The 19,543-nt window shown below is 39.7% G+C and overlaps 1 protein-coding gene across 1 annotated transcript; it reads right to left on the bottom strand.

The window, feature by feature from the left end:
- Positions 1 to 12,493: 12,493 nt before the first annotated feature.
- On the bottom strand, positions 12,494 to 15,697 carry LOC141591451 (F-box/LRR-repeat protein At3g58900-like). Its single transcript, XM_074411763.1, has 5 exons — positions 15,559 to 15,697; positions 14,020 to 14,814; positions 13,761 to 13,913; positions 13,327 to 13,653; positions 12,494 to 12,862 (listed from the first exon to the last, which is right to left on the bottom strand). The coding sequence occupies exons 2-5, from the start codon at positions 14,803 to 14,805 to the stop codon at positions 12,794 to 12,796; spliced, it is 1,335 nt and encodes a 444-aa protein (XP_074267864.1). The 5' UTR covers positions 14,806 to 14,814; positions 15,559 to 15,697; the 3' UTR covers positions 12,494 to 12,793.
- Positions 15,698 to 19,543: the final 3,846 nt, after the last annotated feature.

Raw genomic sequence — 19,543 nt, 5'->3', positions numbered from 1 at the left:
TAAGACGGATTAATAGACGAACAAGCAAAAGAAAGAATTCGAAATACGAATTACAGAGGACAAACGAAGAAGAAAGGAAGCAGGAACTGCGGCAGCCTCACGAAGAGGCGCAGCAGGAACTGCGCTCCTTCGAAGAGGCGCAGCAGTTGCTGCGTCCTTTCTCGATGGTTGCCTACTGGAAATCCGCAAAAACAGGTTTTAACAAAGGGTTTTAGAAATCGATTTTAATGGTACTTTCGACGTAAACCTTACAATTGATACGATAATTAAAATACAATAAATAAAGAGAGATTTACACCCTCAGACTTACATGTTGACGAAACGAGAAGGACTAAGAAAATCGATTAGTGATGCTCGACGCGAATGCAATGAAAGAGTGCCCTCGTAAGAGGAAAACGATTGATTAATTAAAGTTGATTGATTGAGTGTAGTTGGTCAAATTGGTCGGTCATGCAACGGAGAGGCTGGTACCCGGAAAGATCCGAGCTTACGTGGTCGGAAGTCCAAGCACGTAGGAGCCAATTAGTAAGAACGAAGTCTAGAATGCAAAGGGAGAAGAGAAGGGCGGACACTCGCGTGAGAAATATGAGGAACGAAGGCTCCTATTTATACTAATCACGTGGAGGAATTATGGTAAGACTAGGATACGGAAGGAAAGATCCGGAAATAACCGACTTAGGTTAAACGCGGAAACTTGGACAAAAAGAAAGCCCTGGGAAAAGGCGCAGCAGAGCTGCGTCCCTTGGAAGAGGCGCAGCACCTGCTGCGTCCTTTCCTCAGCGGGTTCTCTGCGCGTAGAAAACGCGTTTGACAGCCTGTCGTATTTTAGGCATAACTTTCTCTACAAGACTCGGATTAAGGTGATTTCGGTGGCGTTGGAAATCTAAGAAAGAGATCTAGAACTTTCTGTGAAATAGGCCTGACCCAAAAAAGTCGTTATGACCTCGTAAAATGGGCCTAAAGATCGGGTTGTCATTTTAACTAAATGAAATGCACATTTTGTAATGTAAACTTTTAGTTTAGCCTAATGAAGTGACATGGGACTCAAAATGAGATATAATTTCAACATTTTATGACATCCTAACCTTAGGTAGACAAGCTCATTGCTTTGACTCGAGATTTGACGGTTTTAGTAAATGAAGACGGTTTTTGACCCGGACTCCAAATGTACTCTAATTACTGTCAAAACGACCGCATCGGCGCGTAGATGACAACTAAGAGGTCGACATTAATATTTGAGCAATCACTTGACGATAATCTTACGAACTGTCACAAATCGTTCCGCGAATCAAACATGCGGCCCAATCATCACCGGGTGGTTTGCGGGAGGTGCAGAAACGAGGTGTCTACACTTCCTCTCTTACTTCCTCTAGGGTTGCCATACTCAGCTGTGTGAGTAGCTATCTGATCAATAAACTTCCAAGCATTACCATCATTGGTGTTATCTTGGAATCTCCCATTAGCAGCAGAATCAAGTAAAGCTCTATGATCATCATACAACCCGTTGTAAAACTGGTTGCAAAGGAACCAAATCTCAAAACCATGGGGAGGGACGGAGCGAACTAGTCTTTTGAAACGGATCCAAGCTTCATTAAAATCCTCAGTAGGACCCTGTTTAAAACTTGTAATCTGACTTCTCAATGCATTAGTCTTCTGTGGAGGGAAATACCTCTTGTAGAATGCAAGAGCTAGAGAAGTCCAGTTGGTAATTGCGTCGGTCTCCATGTCTAAGTCCCTTAACCACTCAGCTGCATCATCTCTCAAAGAGAAAGGGAAGAGAGTTTGCTTGACCTGATCTTGAGACACCCCAGCTGTCAAAGGAATAGAGCAGCAATAAGTAACGAATTTCTCCATATGCTTTGCGGGGTCCTCTCCTGGTTTTCCTCCAAATAAATTCCTCTCTATCAAGCTTATGTAAGAAGGCTTGATCTGAAAAGTTCCCTTATCAGCGGTAGGGAGCTTGAAGCCTTTAGGAATAGAATCAACCGTGGGTTCGGAGTGACTTGCTAATGTAGGCATCTTTGGTGTTGTAGAAGTCACAAATGCGAGAAATAAGTGTATCCTCTTCTAAGGATAAATCTTCTCAAAAAGTATACCGCTAAGTAGTCAAGTGTACTCAAGTCTTCCACTTGACTTACTTCTCTTTGAAATTTTCGTGCATGCATCAAAAGTCTTTTCTGGCTCGGGATCAAAAGGTATAATCTCTAACCTGTTAGACACAGGCATACATGAAAACAACAAGAAAAGATAAAATCGCCTCAAGGAACTCAAGTTCCACTCAAACAAAAGACAAAAATAAATGAAAACAAACAGAACAATTCTTGCCTCCCCGAACAGCGCCAAAATTGATAAGGTTGTTTTCAGTCGTTTGCCTTAATCAAAATAAATCCTATACTACTACTAACAAGATAGCTAGCGGTAAGTCAGGGTCGAATCCACAGGGAGGCGGTGATTATCTAGTTTGTTTATATTTAAATCCGTCTTAAGGTAACCAATTTTGGGGGTTTGTTTTATTTGTTATCTAATCAACTAATAACGAGTAAATAAAGACGAATAACAATAATATTAAAGAGTCTAGGGATCGGGTTCACTAGGTCGTCATCAAAGGGTAGAATTTAATTCATTGATTGAGCAATGTATATTGTTGAAAGTCATATGATCGGTCGATTCAATATTTCTTTTAGATCTAATTTAACATGCAGTCGCTATCATTAAATTATCTCTATTCAATTATCGTGGCCTATACTAGTCTTAACCCGGTCGGTGATAATCCTACTTTATGCAAGACTAATTAATCAATTCTGATCAGTAATTAACTAATTAGAAGTAATACGATAATTGAACAACAATCAAGAGCAATTTAACAATCAATTCATAATAACCCTTTTCTAATTAACCTAGATCCCCTTTCTCCCTAGATTATAGGTTTAGCTACTCATAAATCGAAATAAGCAATTACAGATAATAATTGAATGCATAATTAAAATAAAGATAAGGGAAGTACCGTAAATTCGGATGCAAAGAATTATAGATCTGAAAGCTAATGGAGTTTTTACTGCTAAAAGTTCTTGAGAGAAAAGTCTAACTGAATAATAGCGTACCCTAAATTAATTCGTTCGAGTACTTATTATAGAAATTAGGTAAAATAGAATATCCGGAAATAAAAGACACGTCAGCCGGTTCATGTCGTAACTCGATCGAGTTTATTGAAACTCGGTCGAGTTTGTCTCTGACAAACTTCTTTCGCTACGGCGTAAACTCCTTTTAATTTCCCATTCCAAACTAGATCGAGTTTGGTTAAACTAGATCGAGTTTGGCTTCTGGTCTTCGGTTCTTCGAACAAATCCATATCAAATCTTGTCTTTATCTTCCTAGAGATCCGTGCCATGCAGCGTGTGTCCTATATGCCAGCTCCGCGGTGCTCCGGTGTGCTCGCTTGCTCCACAAATGCATGATTCCTGCATTTAAACACCAAAATGCGGTAGTAACTAGATTCTAACTTAATAAGCATGTAAATGGCATAATATAGCACGTAAATCGTCTCAAATAATATAAAGGGGAGGCATAAAAGTGTATACAAAAATGACTCATCAAATGTCTAACAACGATACCAACATCTAAAACCAACTACCACTAACAAAGATAAGTACAAGGAGTATCACTCCTCCTGCTGCTGCTGCTGCTGCTCAAACATCATCTCATCATCACCACCACCCGAAGTACCTGCTCCCGATGACCCGATCCCCGTATCCACTCCCGCTCCTGCTCCTGGGCCCACGTACCATGGAGTCAAGCCACCGTAGGGGAAGGGACCGAGGTGCCCCCACGCCGACCGATCCACCCCGTAGAATGGAAAACCCCCGAGTAGTCCCCAACTCCACTCCACCACACTGGATGCGGTCCCTCGGTCCCTATCCCCCGAGCGTACGCCATCTCGTGCATGTTCCGGAGTGTCAAGGTAGATGACACTCTCTCCGCTGGAAAATCGGATCGCGTCTCCGGGGTGTCGAGGTAAGGGTAGCATGGAAAAGACTGCTGCTGTTGTGGTGCTACTGGCTGTGGCCTAGTCTCCGAGGCCCTCTCCCTCACTCGACGGGGTCCCCTCACCACTCTGGGTCTCTCCACCACCTGAACTCCCGCATTCTCACCCTTCGTCGGCTCCGACATCTCCTCGAGGATGGTGCCGTCGATGAGATAGGTCTGTAGCTGGCGGGGTCTGTCATCATCCTCCTCCTCCTCGTCATCGGAGTCCACCGTCACTACTGTCGGCTCCAAGGGCTCCGTGGGTGGGAGGTGCTCAGGAGCTGAAATCTTCATCCAACTCATCCCCCACACCCTCCACGCTAGGCTACCGTCAGCCAAGGTTCTCAACCATTTCAGGTCGAGATAGTAGTCACGATCCATGGTAGGCACTGGGGTAGCTAGAGGCACGTACGTCGAAGAGGCCTCAAAAGAGGTTAGCTTTTCAGCTAACCGAGTGGCAATAGCACCACAACTCAGGTACCGGGAAGAGGAAGAAGCCATCAAGGCAAGGGCAACACAAATTATAGAAGGAGCATTAAAGACCACTTTCCTGGTCCGCTCCGGGTTGAGGTAAGACATCAGAAGTAAGACCTCATGATTATTCAATTTACTGATATCCTTTCTGTCATAGAGGAGTTTCGAAAGAGAACGGAGAAAGACTTTCAAGGTAATATGCTGAACGTCATTAATCAGCATGTTGCTCGAGGTGGGAGCTTGCTTCCCGGTCAAGCAAGGCATTAGGCGGCGGACGCCGCACTCACCGGAATATCGGTGATGGAGTCCTTGGGAGGCTTGGCCAACCCAATGTGAGAGGCAAACAGATCCATAGTCAACGAGAAAACCGGTATTCATCAATCTAAACTCAACGATCGACCATTTGGGTCATAGTTAAAAGAGCTCATGAACTCCAAGGTAAGAAAAGGGTAAGTATGCTTCCTCAGCCTATACAAACCCGTAAAACCCAAGGTCTCGAATATGTGACGGACATCCGTCTCTATCTCCAACTCCTCTAACACAGTGGTGTCTATACACTTCGTAGGTCTCATCTTGCGTTTTTGTAAGGCTACAAAACGCTCCCTCTCGCTTAAAATCAACAAAAACAATCGTAGGGTATTCGGGACATGCGGGTACCACAGTCCACTCCCCCCCCGTCTCGGGTGGGTTACCCCTCCCCGCTTACTTTGGCGGATTCCAAGGTTCGATCTCGGCATCTCGCTTTAGGCATAAGTTTAACAACTTGCATAAACATTCAAGCATTTATTTCATGTAATTCGAATTCGATATACTCAGCTAGGCATACCAATTTATCAACAACTTTCAACATGTGAAGCACATAATTTACGCCTGTTAGCTTTGATCATTAACTAAGTACACACATTCACCAGCAGTTTCCAAAATTTGACATGTAAGCGCAGATTATTACTACTCATAAGCCATAGTTGTGAAAGAAATTATCATGGTGATTACATATGTTCAACAAATTCGAATATCCTAGCATGCTTCTAAATGTTGTTCCAAACACACTTCTAATCACATGTGAGTCATCTTTACTAGTTCATGGACAAGGATAGCTTAGAACATATCATTATCACCCTTCACTATTATGAACAACAACTCAACTAGAATTTTCAGACGGTCTTTACAGCTGTGATAATTTTGGCATATTTTCATCAATTATTGTTTCTATTTTCATATTGAAGTTCAACTCATACATATAATGTCAATTACAACATCAATTTTCAATTATAAATCACGAATTTCCATTTGAGGCACTTTTAAGACGGAGTTTTAAGGCAACTTTCTAAGGGTAAAATCATCAAAATCTATCCTCCAACATGATATAAACAATACTTAAGGCTCAATTCTACTATCTAACCATTGTAAAACAACCAAAAATTAATTTCAATTTTGGAAACCCTAGAAATTTCGATTTCAAATTTTGCAATTTCTAATCTAATTTACAGCAATCAGTCACCAACAAGCATGAAAAGGAGGCATGTGAATCATATTTCAACCATCAAAACAACAACTTACTCATGTGAACCGAAAATTTCAGATTATTTCACCATTCTAACACATTCAAAGCAATAAATCGCATAAATTAGGAAGGAAAGCATACCTTGATTGATTAACAAAGCAAAGAAACGAAATTAAGCAAAGAAAATCAACCCCAAGAATCACCACTAACCCAAGAAAAAGAGAGATTTGAGAGGAAATAAAGAATTTGAGAGAAGATTAGTTGTAGGTGTGTCAAAATATAGGGAAAGAAGTAGAAGAAATAGAAAGATTAGGGGTTTTAAGAAACCCGTAGGAATTTACTGCACAGTAACCTACTCGATCGAGTACCTGGGGTACTCGATCGAGTACCACCCTACTCGATCGAGTGCCTTGGATACTCGATCGAGTACCACTCTACTTGATCGAGTAGAAGCTATTTCGTCGAGTATCTGTAGGAAATTTCACCATATCCCGACGCCATAGCCTCCTAACTAGATCGTGTAAGGTCTACTTGGTCAAGTAAGCACTCGCACTCAGTCAAGTATAGTTAAGTACTCGGTCAGAAGTACGAAGTAAACCGAGAATACCTGCAAAACAACACCACGTGTCGAGTCCAAACCACGTTCGGAATTCGGCACTAATTATCGTACTTGTTCATGCACTATCATTACTACGCACCACCTCAACTATTAAAGCATGCATTACATTACACCATACAAATTGCCCAACTCGACTCATTTCTAAACACAATCCCGCCATCCTAATACACTCAAACTTACTTTACACGTTGCTACTAAACTCGTGTTTACCTCAATTTGAAGCGTATGATTAACATTAATTCTTTCTTTCACGCATTACACAAATGCATACTTTCAAAACAAATTAATCTACCATGCTTCACATTCTATCATAAGTAATTCACCTCGCACAAATCAAATATTACGCAGCGGAAGAATTTCGACCATCCTATAAAAGCATATATGCATTACTTCATGCTATGTCTCGAATTATAACTCACTATACTATAACTATCATCATAGCAATTACGTAAACTTTCATCACACATCTCATAACCATCATATAAGCTCACTAATCATCCAAAGAGCTTCAATAATCTCATCAATAATTACCATACACGGCCCAAATATCACTATCACATCTCTATTAATTCTAACAAAGACTTAACCGGAAGTAACCCCGGTACACTTAACATACACATCACACATATACACACGGACTCCACATTCCCATACCACGTGACTGGCTTAAGATCATGGGGCCAAGATTTTGAAATGAGGGCGCCTACTCACCCAAAATCTAGCATCAGCCGGGGCTCCCATGACACATACACCAGGTTCATTTTATTAGACTCCCTACGTTCATTATGTTCATTTGTTACAGGTTCCAAAATCGTCGCTCTGATACCACTTTGTAACACCCCCATATTCAGAGGAGCCTTAACTAGGCCTTCCTTAGGATATAAGGGTGTTACCATCTCATTGCTTGCCCGAGCACGGAATAATCAAACGTCAATAAAAGAACTACAATATTGTATTACAAGTGATTTAAACCAACAAGCTATATAAAAGATACAACTCAGAGACTACTTGCTATGACTACCGAATCTCGTGAAGACTCATCCCCGCCTGGACTCCAGCTATCAACAACATCAACACCTGCTAAGACCGACTGCTCACCATAGGGGATCATGGCAGACACATAACAAACAAACAACCATACAAGGTCAGTACTGAGATACGACACAACAATGACGACTATAACTATCAACACAATATGATGCTAGTAGTCTTACACGCACAATCACAACAGCCCAACCAATCTACGCTGAACAACATCACCGGGTGTTTGACGAGGTCCTCGCTGACGTATGATATCCCCAGCCCTCGCAATCAATGGGTCGATGTTCTTCATCATCTTGCGGAGGAAGGCAAGCTGTTTCTTGTCATCCTTAATTTTTTTGGCCTCGTAAAACTGAAACATTAAAGCACGTGCAATCTGCAAATTGACAAAAACAACTAAAACATTATAAACATTATCGAGGAACAAGAAGAAAGTTAAACAATTATTACAACAATCGTAAGTAATATTATTACCTCGGCGGAATATCAAAATCATCATGTGGCGCGGGGGCATCATGGTGGTCGGGATCAATGATGAACGGGTGAGAATTCCCATTATACCAAGCCTCATAATCTGCTCCGTCTCACCCGGAAACTAACTGGTCTCGATTTACGAGAAAGTCAACCACGTGATCCTGCCAAAGAATCCCAAAGATGATCAGTCTCCGCAACCCCAACCCTAACCTCGTACCCTATCCCCGAAGCGGGACGATGCGCTCACTCTCATAATGGGATTGGGTATGATCTCGCACATACCCAAACCGTCGTAAACACCGATCAGCCGTGTACGGCTCCGCTATGTCCATGAAACGAATACAACCGGCATACAAAGTACGAGGATGATACTCCTCCTGACGCGGCCCGTACGGATCCCACCTAATGGAAGCACAAGTAAGCCCATCTAACAACCTCCGATACTCCAACAATTTCTCCGCATTTTGAGCGAAGGGACCAAGGGATCTCCAAGAACACGACCGAGGCCGAGTAGTAGGGTCAATTGCCGAAGGTGGACCGGGTCCGAACATAGGAAAATACTCATAGATCCACGATTGCAACAAAGTCAAGCAACCACCAATAGTCTTCACACCAAAGACGTGAAGCCACCCCCAACTTGTCGGTACATGAAGGCAAGTACACCGCTCCCCCAGCGTAGTCGTGTACACCATCAGCATCATACACTAAAGGAAACAATTGAGGACGTAACCTATCACACGATTTGTCGACAAAAAGTGTCGACCCCAACACCACACCAAAAACCCCGAGCAAAAACAATATCACAATTAGCTCTCGCCGTTTCACAAACTGCATCTACCAATATACCCCCACTCTTGTAAATAGGGACCTTCTTCTTAGAGTTTAACGGCAACCTCAATCGCTCGATGAAATCCCAAAAAAGCCACAAACATACATAAGGGGATCCGCCAACGTCCCGTCATTACTCTCCACCTTACAACAATTACCATCAACCCGAACGCCTAAGATCTACGCAACATCGTGAAGGAGTATGGACATCTCCCCAAAAGGCATGTGAAAACGTTGGTGTCGGGTTGCCATCTCTCAACAAAAAGCGAGAAATAAGGGGCATGTTATAATTCTCGGCCATGGAATCTAATAGGTGAGAAAGACCAGTACCGTCATAAATAGTCTTAACGGTCGGAGGGAGTTGCCAACAACTCAACAACCTCGTCTTACCAAACCGGTGGTAACCCGTCAAAACTGGTCGACCGACCTCATTAGGAGTCGGCCATAAGGTGTTGGCAATGTGGCCCCCAAAGCTAGGAATCACGTGGGGAAAGTCAGGACCACCAGGAACACGATGATCGATCAACCAAGAGACATCCTTACCCGACTTCTTCTTCGGAGCCACCACACTACTAGAACTACCATCCGACCTCTGCAGGAAACGCCCCTCCTCATTCTGTCTACGTGGCACCCTACGCACTCGCTCATAACCCGACTCCTCCTCACCTATCACATCACCAGACCGAACCAGCTCCTCCTTCAACCGCTCATCAGTCCACGAATCGGTACTACCATCTCCAACCTCAGACTCAAACTGGAGCCCCTTTCGAGCTCGAACGTGACGGTCATTTCCTCCACCGACCATCTATTCAAAAAATAAAACAAAGAATTTATAAATATAAGTTTAAGTAATTAAAAATTAAAAAAAAAAAACAAAATAACCCGGAACGGGGTTTATTAATAATAATTAATTAATATTTTACGTAAACTAAACGAGACGCAACAAAAATATATTTACAACAACTTGATTACTTAAATTAATAAAACAAAGAATTTATAAATATAAGTTTATGTAAATTAAAAAATAAATAAAAAAACAAAATATCCCCAAAAAACGTTTATTAGTAATAATTAATTTATATTTTACATCGACAAAACGAGACGGAAAAAATATATATTTACAACGACTTCGCCACGAACGACAATTATTATTAATAATTTATTACTTTATAAAGATAACAAAACAAGACGGAATAAAATTTATTTTAAAAAAAAAAAAAAAAAAAAAAAAGTAACGAGAAATTCTAAAACAAAAAAAAAAAAAAAAAACACGTGAAAATGGGCCAGACGAAGGCTTTCTTCGTCCAACACCAAGCCCAGACGAGAAAATCTTTCGTCCACAGCCCATATTAGACGAGAAAAGCTTCCGTCTGGGCCTGGTCTTGGACGAAGAGGTTCCTCGTCCCAGCCCAGATTCCGTGTTTTCCTTTTTTTTTTTTTTTTTCAATTAATTGTTTCGATTATTCCGTTTGATTTTCGCGTAACACGACTAAATCCGATTGAAATCAAAGCATCTATCCTAATTCCGTCACAACTTTGGCATCTATCCTAATTCCGTCACACATTTACAAACTAAGCAAAATACTACAAAAAATTTTGAATACTAATCACATACCTTGTTGAATGTTTGAATTCGTGACGGAAATTATGCGGTCGATACGTTTTTTTGTTGAAATTTGAGTCGGTTTTTTTTTTTCAAAATTTGGAATGCGAAAGGTAGTTATTGAATAAAAATGAAAATATAAGGGGGAGTGTGAGAGAGGGGCAAAATTGGAAGTTCATTAAAATTGTCGACGATATTTAGTAATTTGTCGACGACCTTTAGCAGCCAGGTTAAAATACTGTAAAATTCTCCTTCATTTATTCTAGGGTTTTTGTTAAAAACTACCTTATATATAAGGGTATTTGTAAAAATAATACCTTATGTTATTTTTCTTGCTTTAGATTACCTTTGTTTTCTGTTTTTTTTTTTTTTTTTTGTCAAAACTACATGTGTTGAAAATAAGACGAGATTTGATCAATTTAACAACATTGACCTATCTCACATAACTTTGTTAAGAACAAACAACAATGACCAACTCCATTGCCTTGTTACTTTGTTAGTCTCCTCCTCCCTCCAACCAAAATGAAGAGTCGTTTTTTTCTTGAATTCACAAAGCTGTAGGGACTTGAAAGATGGAGATACATCACAGTATTCTTTGTATCGTATTTTCGCTGATATAGTTAGTCTTCATTAAAACGGTCATATTAATCGTAAGTGCAAACAACAAAATATTATTCATATAGGTGATACAGCTAGATGGAACAAGCGTTTGTCATTTTCGGGGAATTTTGATTTTTCGTCTCATCTATTTTTTTGACTCCTTTCTTATTCAAGACGGTTAAAGATAATATACCACGAATTTGTGCCGTTCTTGTCACCATTTATAAGAACTTTTCTAAGGGTTTCTCTCCTCCTCAACTAACTTCTCCATCAACAATTGCTAAAATTTAATGAGGAAAATTTCCAAACACAACTAAACTAAACTGTTCCATTTTCTAGAACATCTCTTTCATTATAATTTGCTATGTCATGAAACACTTCACTCATATATTTCAATGAAAAAATTATGACGGATATTACTTACTATAAAGAGAACAATACTTATTAACAAGCAATAGGTCTTGGTATAGACGGGTGGAGCGAATAGACGGGTAAAGAAAGATAAATAAATGGGTAGGGGACAAGGTGGACATCCCCAATGTCTTCCCACTTTATGGAAATGGGTATTTTGTGAGGGGAGGTGGTATCCGTTTATACGTATAGACGGATAGTGTCCGTCTATAATGAGAATTTGTGATTAACAAGTGTTTGGACAGAGCAAAATGGAGGATGATATGGACTGATGGACATGACCATCGTTTTAGATTATACGAGTAGGTTGGATCGTTGGGTGTTCAACTGTTCATGCATTGTAATTTTTGACTTCAAAAGTTTTACTTTCGCGAGAAACTTTGTTAACCCATTTTAATCTCAGTGGGTCCCACAAGTACTTATGAAAGACTGAAAGTCCGCATGTCTGATTTTTAACGGAAATGTGACGGCGTTGGGCAAGAGTTCCTTAACTGGAAAAATTTGAAGTTTAGGTCCTTGATGGAAAAAATAAGCAAAGTTTAGTCCCATATCTTAGACTTGCCTCGTTATTTTCATGTTAAGGACATCCTTCCCTACTTCCTTGAACATTTGTCATTAACATTTAAAGCAGCAAAATAAATTTAAGTCTTTTAATTCTCTCTTTCCCATCTCTTACCTGGAGGATTTGAAAACAACTAAACAAGTCCTCTATTCTATATGTATGATTAAAAGGTATCTATCTAAACTAGTACATTATAATTTGAACCACATTATTTTATAACCGTTCATCATGGACATAAAATCTGGTCGATAACAAAACCATTCCTATCAACAGGAAGAGGCTCTGAGCTTCGCGGGTCGGCAATGAGCAACTTAAATCAAATACGAGTAAGAAAGCAGAGCGTGCAACAGTTACTCATGATAAACACGAGAAACACCGTCAAGTGTCCACCATAGCTGAAAGTATCAGGAGGCAATACAAAATCACTAGAAAATTGCCTCAATAGATTTCCGAAACCGTGAAGTTATAAGTATACACTTGCATACAGCATACTAACCATTAGTTTAAATTTAAAAAGACGACAAGGAGAACAGACCAATCGCATTTTCATTGCACATCTTTCACAAGTTTAAAGAATTTTAATTTGCCTTGTAAGATCCATTTCCCTCAAACTCGACTTTCCTAACCAAAGATGTTCAAAAGATCATTGTCCGCTCATTCTGGCTCTGGCTCTGGCTCTGGCTCTGGCTCTGGCCCTGGCCCTGGCCCTGGCTCTGGCTCTGGCTGCAAAACAGAAAAAGGCATTTGAGATTGATTCAGAACAAACAATTTAGAGAAATGTAAGAGATGATATAACATACTAATTAAAGAATCATAACACAGTAATGACAGCAATCAATTGCGTGACATATGCACAGTCCAAACTCCAGATTGAATATTGAATGAAAGGTAACATATGCACAGTCCAGATTGTAGCTATGAAAGTTAGGAATGCAATGAAAGTAAATGACAAATGTTGAAGGAAGTAGGGAAGGAGTGACAAATATTAAATATTAAATATTAAATGACTTCAAGGAAGTAGAAACGACAATTTATTTAAGTCAGATTGTATCTTCTTATTAAGTCAGATTGTATCTTCTTAGATTGAATATTGAATGAAGGGTGACATATGCACACCTCCTTCCCTCGAACTCAACTTTCCTAACCTAAAATACGACATGCAATGAAAGTTAGGGATATTCGTTAACCTTGATTATTTCTAGACAACAATCTATTGAAGCCCTTGGAAGCATCAACAGCTCATTCCTAATCTTCTCCAGTTCCTCCGAATCCAATTTGCAGCTTGTAACAACGGTCATCTTCTTAAGTACACTCGCATTTCTAAGAAGATACCCGATGAGTAAACATGGCCACTCATGCCCACAATATTCAAGAACTTCGATCTCTTCGGCGTAACATGAAACAGGCATCAACCCAAACCCTATCTCCTCAGACGGTATCAACTCAAGCTCAGACTCAGACTCTGACTCTGACGCTGACAGGTAACAACTGTATCTGCTGTATCTGCAAGAGTCCTGCAAAAGAAATTCACGAATGAGAAAAAACTAAGAACGGTTTACAAAACACGTTTTATACACACTCATAAGAAATTAACATAGCGATTATTAGTTGTGATACTAACCATGTCAAATATGACAGTTTTGAGTTGAGGAGATGAAAGCAAGTTTGTCACATATTCACTCGATCCATAATCCCAGCGACTAAGCACTAATTTGGACAGGCAATGAAACACAGGCATCTGGATCTCTTCTTCGTCATTTAGGCTACGAAAAAGCTGTACCATAAAAGCTTATTTTTAATACAAACACTAAAAATTAGGTTGTAATAAGTGAATAATATGTGGAAAAAATAAATCATATATCTAGTAGTCTAGTACACACCTCTACCATGGCGTCTAACAAAACCAATTTTGTGGCTTTAGAGGCAGCGGCATTTAGGAGTTCTTGGTCAAAACCCCGAAAACCTAGAAAAATATCACATTCACTATACCTGTAATTGAAGGTTAGCTTGGCCTTCACAAAAGACCCCGAATCTTTCCACGACAGAACAACTTTTAGACCCCTATTGAACTTCCAATTCAGATATCCCAAATTAGGTGCATCAATCTCAAAGATTCCATCCTTAAAGTAACACTCTTTCACTTTTAACATTTTGAGTTTCTCAGTTCGGTAAATAGCGTGACCAAACCTGTAACTATAACAAGTACAACAAATGAGCGTCAGATTTTGAAGCATCCCACAGCAAGAAAACAATTGTTCCATTGAACTAAAATCACGGAATTCGATATATTCTAGATGAAGCTCTTGAACACTCTCTTGAAACCCGCTCCTAACCCATCGATTCAAATCTGAAATATCATAGTCGCCTAGACACACTAGAAGAAATTTCTTGATGGCTGGTGCTTGGTGCGATTCCAAAACCTTATCAACAAATTTCTTAAAGAGTTGAGTTGCTTCAATTATCTTATCCTCATCAGAGTCCGAATCATCAAAACAAGGCGTATCATCAAAAGAAAGACAACTCGTCATAGTAGACAGGTAGCGCCAACTTTTTGATAGAATACTTGTTCTGACAGCATCTCTTGTTGGCAAAAATGAAAGCATTTGACTAAGCACCTCATCAGGCAAAGCACTTATCCTATCCAAGGAATTCACGTGTTTATCCATCGACTCTCCCTAAAATGTAAGTGACCAAAGTTACAAACCCAGTTTCAAAAATGAATTACACATCAATTGACAGCAGTCCAAAACGTAATGGACCAGTACAAACAAAACAACAAAAGAAGCAATCAAGGATTCAAGGTCAATACAAAAAAAAAAAAAAAATAAGCAATCAAGATTCAAAGATACGTCTAATAATTTCACTAACTTGAAATCCCCAAAATTAAATCCTAATTTCTCATCCATAAACCCTAATTTCCGCTAACAATTAAAATGATACTTACAATTAACAATTTCACAAATGAATTACACATCAATTGACAGCAGTCCAAAACGTAATCGAGCAGTACAAACAAAACAACAAAAGAAGCAATCAAGGATTCAAGGTCAATACAAAAAAAAAATAAGCAATCAAGATTCACAGATACGTCTAATAATTTCACTAACTTGAAATCCCAAAATTAAATCCTAATTTCTCATTCATAAACCCTAATTTCCACTAACAATTAAAATGATACTTATAATTAACAATTTCACAAATGAATTACACGTCAATTGACAGCGGTCCAAAACGTAATGGAGCAGTACAAACAATACAACAAAAGAAGCAACCAAGGATTCAAGGTCAATACAAAAAAAATAAGCAATCAAGATTCACAGATACGTCTAATAATTTCACTAACTTGAAATCCCCCAAATTAAATCCTAATTTCCCATTCATAAACCCTAATTTCCGCTTACAATTAAAATGATACTTACAATTAACAATTCGGGCGACGTGGACGACGAATGACGATCTGCGCGGTGGTTAACGGTGAACGGCGCGGTGGTTGACGGTGGTGATTTGTGCGTGGTGACTGGTGAGTAGTATGGTGTGTTGTAGTGGACTGGTGTGTTACAATGTAAGGCTGTGTTTATCGGGGGTATGAAGCTGGGTATGAGTGTGGGTCTGAGGGTCAGATTTTTACTGGTTGAAGCTCAGACTTGGATAAAGTAGTGGGTCTGAGCTGAGAGTCTGAACATGAGTCTTGGATTTTCAAGACGCTTCTTCAGACGGATGAATAGTAGATTTGTATTATTCTATTAATATAAGTTGTAGATTTTATTAATATAAAAATCTTCTGCTCAGACGCCTAAAAATAAGACGGATTAAATGTCACCATTTTTTAAAAGAATGTAACCATTTAGTGACAAAATATTTTAGGAAGCTAACATTTTATCGTAAAATGACAACATTTTGTCCGTCTTATTTCATATGGGAGAATTTGCGTTTTTTATAGTAGATTATGTATTGTTTTGCTCAATAAGTTGAGTTGAGTTGAGTTGGGTAACAAAAATTGAGAAAAAACCCATCTTATTGAGTTGAGTTGGGTAACAAAAATTGAGTTGAGTTGTGTAACAAAAGTTGAGTTGAGTTGGGTAACAAAAATTGAGAAAAAGCCCATCTTATTGAGTTGAGTTGGGTAACAAATATAGATAAGATAAAAATCTACTTGACCAATTGAAATGTAGGAAAATCTAATTATAAAATTATATTTATTAAAAAAATCTGTGTAATAAAAAAAACAATTAGGCTTGTAAAAAAAGGTTTATAAATAGCTTGTTATCTTGTATGCTAGTCACATATATTTCTCAACTTAAACTTATATTATAATTCTCAACTACAAAAAACACATTATAAAACTTTTTATAATTATTTGTTACTTATGGATCCAAATCAAAATAAGTGAAGATATTGATGTAAAATGAAATATAAAAGTAAAATAAGTTGAGTTGAGTTGAGTGGAAAGCTGAGGTGGCAAAGTCTGAAATGAGTATGAGGATAAAGTGTATATTTTAAGTGAGTCTGAGAGTGTCTGAGTATGAGTCTGAAGAATGAAAAGTTAGTGGAAAGCTGAGGTGGCAGAGTCTGAAGTCTGAAGATGAGTCTGTGGATAAACATAGTCTAAGGCAGATAAATACAGTATGGAGTATGAGAATTGGTTTTGTGTCGTGTTTTTCTTTTTTTTTTTTTTGGAAAAACCCTACCTACGTCCATAATATGTTCAGGTAACATGCCTACCCAAACTTTCCTACCGCATTGCACCGAGCTAACATGGGCAAGCTCATGTGCGACATTATTATGTTTCCTACTCATAAACGACCATAAAACAAATTCAAACTCATGACATAACGAAAAATATCATCTAAAACTAGGTTTTTTGTCGAAAACTACCTTATATTTAGGGGTATTTATAAAAAGACTACCTTGTATTATTTTTCTTGTATTATACTACCTTTGTTTTGTCCTTTTTTTGTCAAAAACTACCTATGCTGAAACTAAGACGAGATTTGGTCCATTTAGCGACATTAACTTATCTCACATGACTCTGTTTACATCTAACAACAATAATCAACTGCGTCCAAACCATAATTTAACTTCATGTAAGCAAAATTTATATTTTCACATTTCAATAATAACTACGAACATCTACTAAAGCTAAAAGCATAAGTACATCATGACTTCCCAAATTTGGGCCTAAACAAGATTAAAGCATAAAAGAGTCATGTAAGATAGGTTATAGCCAAGAATTAGAACAAGTTTGTCTAGACTCTTAGCGTAGGTAGTTATTGACCAAAAATAAAGAAAATAAAGGTAGTTGAAAACAAAAAAAATAATATAAGGTAGTTTTTTTACAAATACCCATAAATATAAGGTAGTTTTTGACAAAAAAACCCTCTAAAACTAGATGTAAATCACTTTGACCCTTTGATCTCGTCTCCAAAGCTTCAATAAGACCCTTGCAATCATTCTCGATAATTATCTTCGAATGACCCTGTCGTCTTGCCTCCTTCAAACTTTCGAAGACAGCTATGGCCTCCACGATCCTCGGCTCCACAACTCCTCGCCTGTGCTCAGCCATTCCCCAAACCACGCTACCAGTGCTATCACGACAGACCGCTCCAATCCCCATACCCCATCCCTTCTTCGTTTCATCATCAACGTTCACTTTCATTATTCCCTCAGCCGGACACTTCCACATCCCCATCCCCGTATGTTGCTCCACACCCTCATCAGTCCTCGCCCTATCATCCAACAGCTCCCTCCTTAATTCCCCCACCCTTCTTGCGACTTTCTCAACCTCCACCCTTACATTATCGAACACCCACTTATTCCTCGCTTCCCACATCACCCAACAACCAAATAAAAAAGTATTTATCTCACTACTCTCCATCTCCCTCCACACATCCTACACCCACTCTCTCACCCGCTCATACCCATAAGACGACCGAACCTCCAAACCCAGCCTATCCCATAACGCACCCGTCCACCCACAACCCCTTACAAGATGAAGACTAGTTTCTGCATTGCAAAGACAAATAGGGCATTTGTCCTCTATCGACGGAATGCGAGCTGCCAAGTTTTACTTAGTGGTTATCCCATTATTGCATAGCTGCCACATAAACACTTTCACCCTTGGGAGGACATTAGCTTTCCAAATACGATTCCACAAAGACTTCTCCCTCGCATGAAATGAGGATTCAACTTCGTCACTTGACAAAGTCATCACTCGATATGCTGACTTGACCGAATAGTCCCCTGATTTTTCGAGGTCCCAAGCCCAAGTATCCTCCGATTTTGTCGTGCCAATGTGAATATTCACTATCCTATCTCGTTCGAAAGGGAGGAAATTTTTACGCACCTTATGCATGTCCCAAGAAGTACCATCCGGTGTCCACAAATCCGCCACAAGCATATCCAGCCTCTCGTCATTTCTGGGTGAAAGAACCATCCTTGACTGTGTATACGGTATCCATGGGTCAGTCCATACTCTTGTACTCAAGCCATTACCAACTCGTCTTCTTGCTCCCAGTTTCATGACCTCTCGAGCCTCCAAGATACCACGCCACGTATAGCTAGGGTTGGGTCCCAATTCAGCCGTCATAAACGCCCCATTAGGGAAGTACTTTCCCCATATCACACGCACCATAAGGCTTGAACGGTCGGTTAGACATCGCCATGCTTGTTTACCCAGTAGAGCCATATTGAACTTATGGAAATCTCGAAAACCCAGCCCACCCAAACATTTTGGTTTGCATAATTTCGACCAAGCGATCGAAGGAATATTACCTTTTCCATTCGCGGATCCCCACCAGAAGCGAGATACAAGAGTCCGTAATTCATCACAAAAGTTGGACGGGAGGTTGAAGATACTCATTACATAAGTTGGGATTGATTGGGCGACCGTCTTTATCAATACTTCCCGACCTGCCTTCGAAAACAGTTGCCCCTTCCACCCTTGTAGTTTTTTGCACAGTTTATCTCGCACCACACTAGCTACGACCTTTCGCGAATGACCTACCACTGTAGGCAATCCTAGATACCGCTCCTACACCTCCACAACTTGAACACCAAGACTCGAAACCACCTGCTCCCTGTCCACCATACGTGTCGCACGGCTAAAGGATACCGTGGTTTTCTTATAATTAATAACCTGCCCCGATGCATTTGCATAGTCTTGTAAAATCGATTTAACACAATTAGCTTCCATCACCTTCGCTTTTACAAAGAAAATACTATCGTCGGCGAAAAGCAAATGTGTAACAGTAGGATAATTAGGAGCAATACGAATACCGTGTATGGCTCCAACTTCCGCAGCTCGTCGCATCATACTAGAGAGAACTTCCGCGCAAATAATAAAGAGTTTGCGATAGCGGGTTTCCTTGGCGAAGGCCTCGACTTGGGCTAAACTTGTCTGTGGGC

This window comes from Silene latifolia, chromosome 7 (assembly GCF_048544455.1).
Source record: "Silene latifolia isolate original U9 population chromosome 7, ASM4854445v1, whole genome shotgun sequence".
Lineage (NCBI taxonomy): Eukaryota > Viridiplantae > Streptophyta > Magnoliopsida > Caryophyllales > Caryophyllaceae > Silene > Silene latifolia.
Note: the sequence above shows the minus strand (reverse complement) of the source record. Positions and strands in the feature narration are given on the sequence as shown.

Coding starts and splice junctions, on each gene's coding strand:
- LOC141591451 (XM_074411763.1), bottom strand. CDS start 14,805: ATGGATAAACACGTGAATTCCTTGGATAGGATAAGTGCTTTGCCTGAT. Junction 13,914..14,019: donor TGTTAGACGCCATGGTAGAG/GTGTGTACTAGA, acceptor TTTATGGTACAG/CTTTTTCGTAGCCTAAATGA. Junction 12,863..13,326: donor GTTGTCTAGAAATAATCAAG/GTTAACGAATAT, acceptor TCTGTTTTGCAG/CCAGAGCCAGAGCCAGGGCC.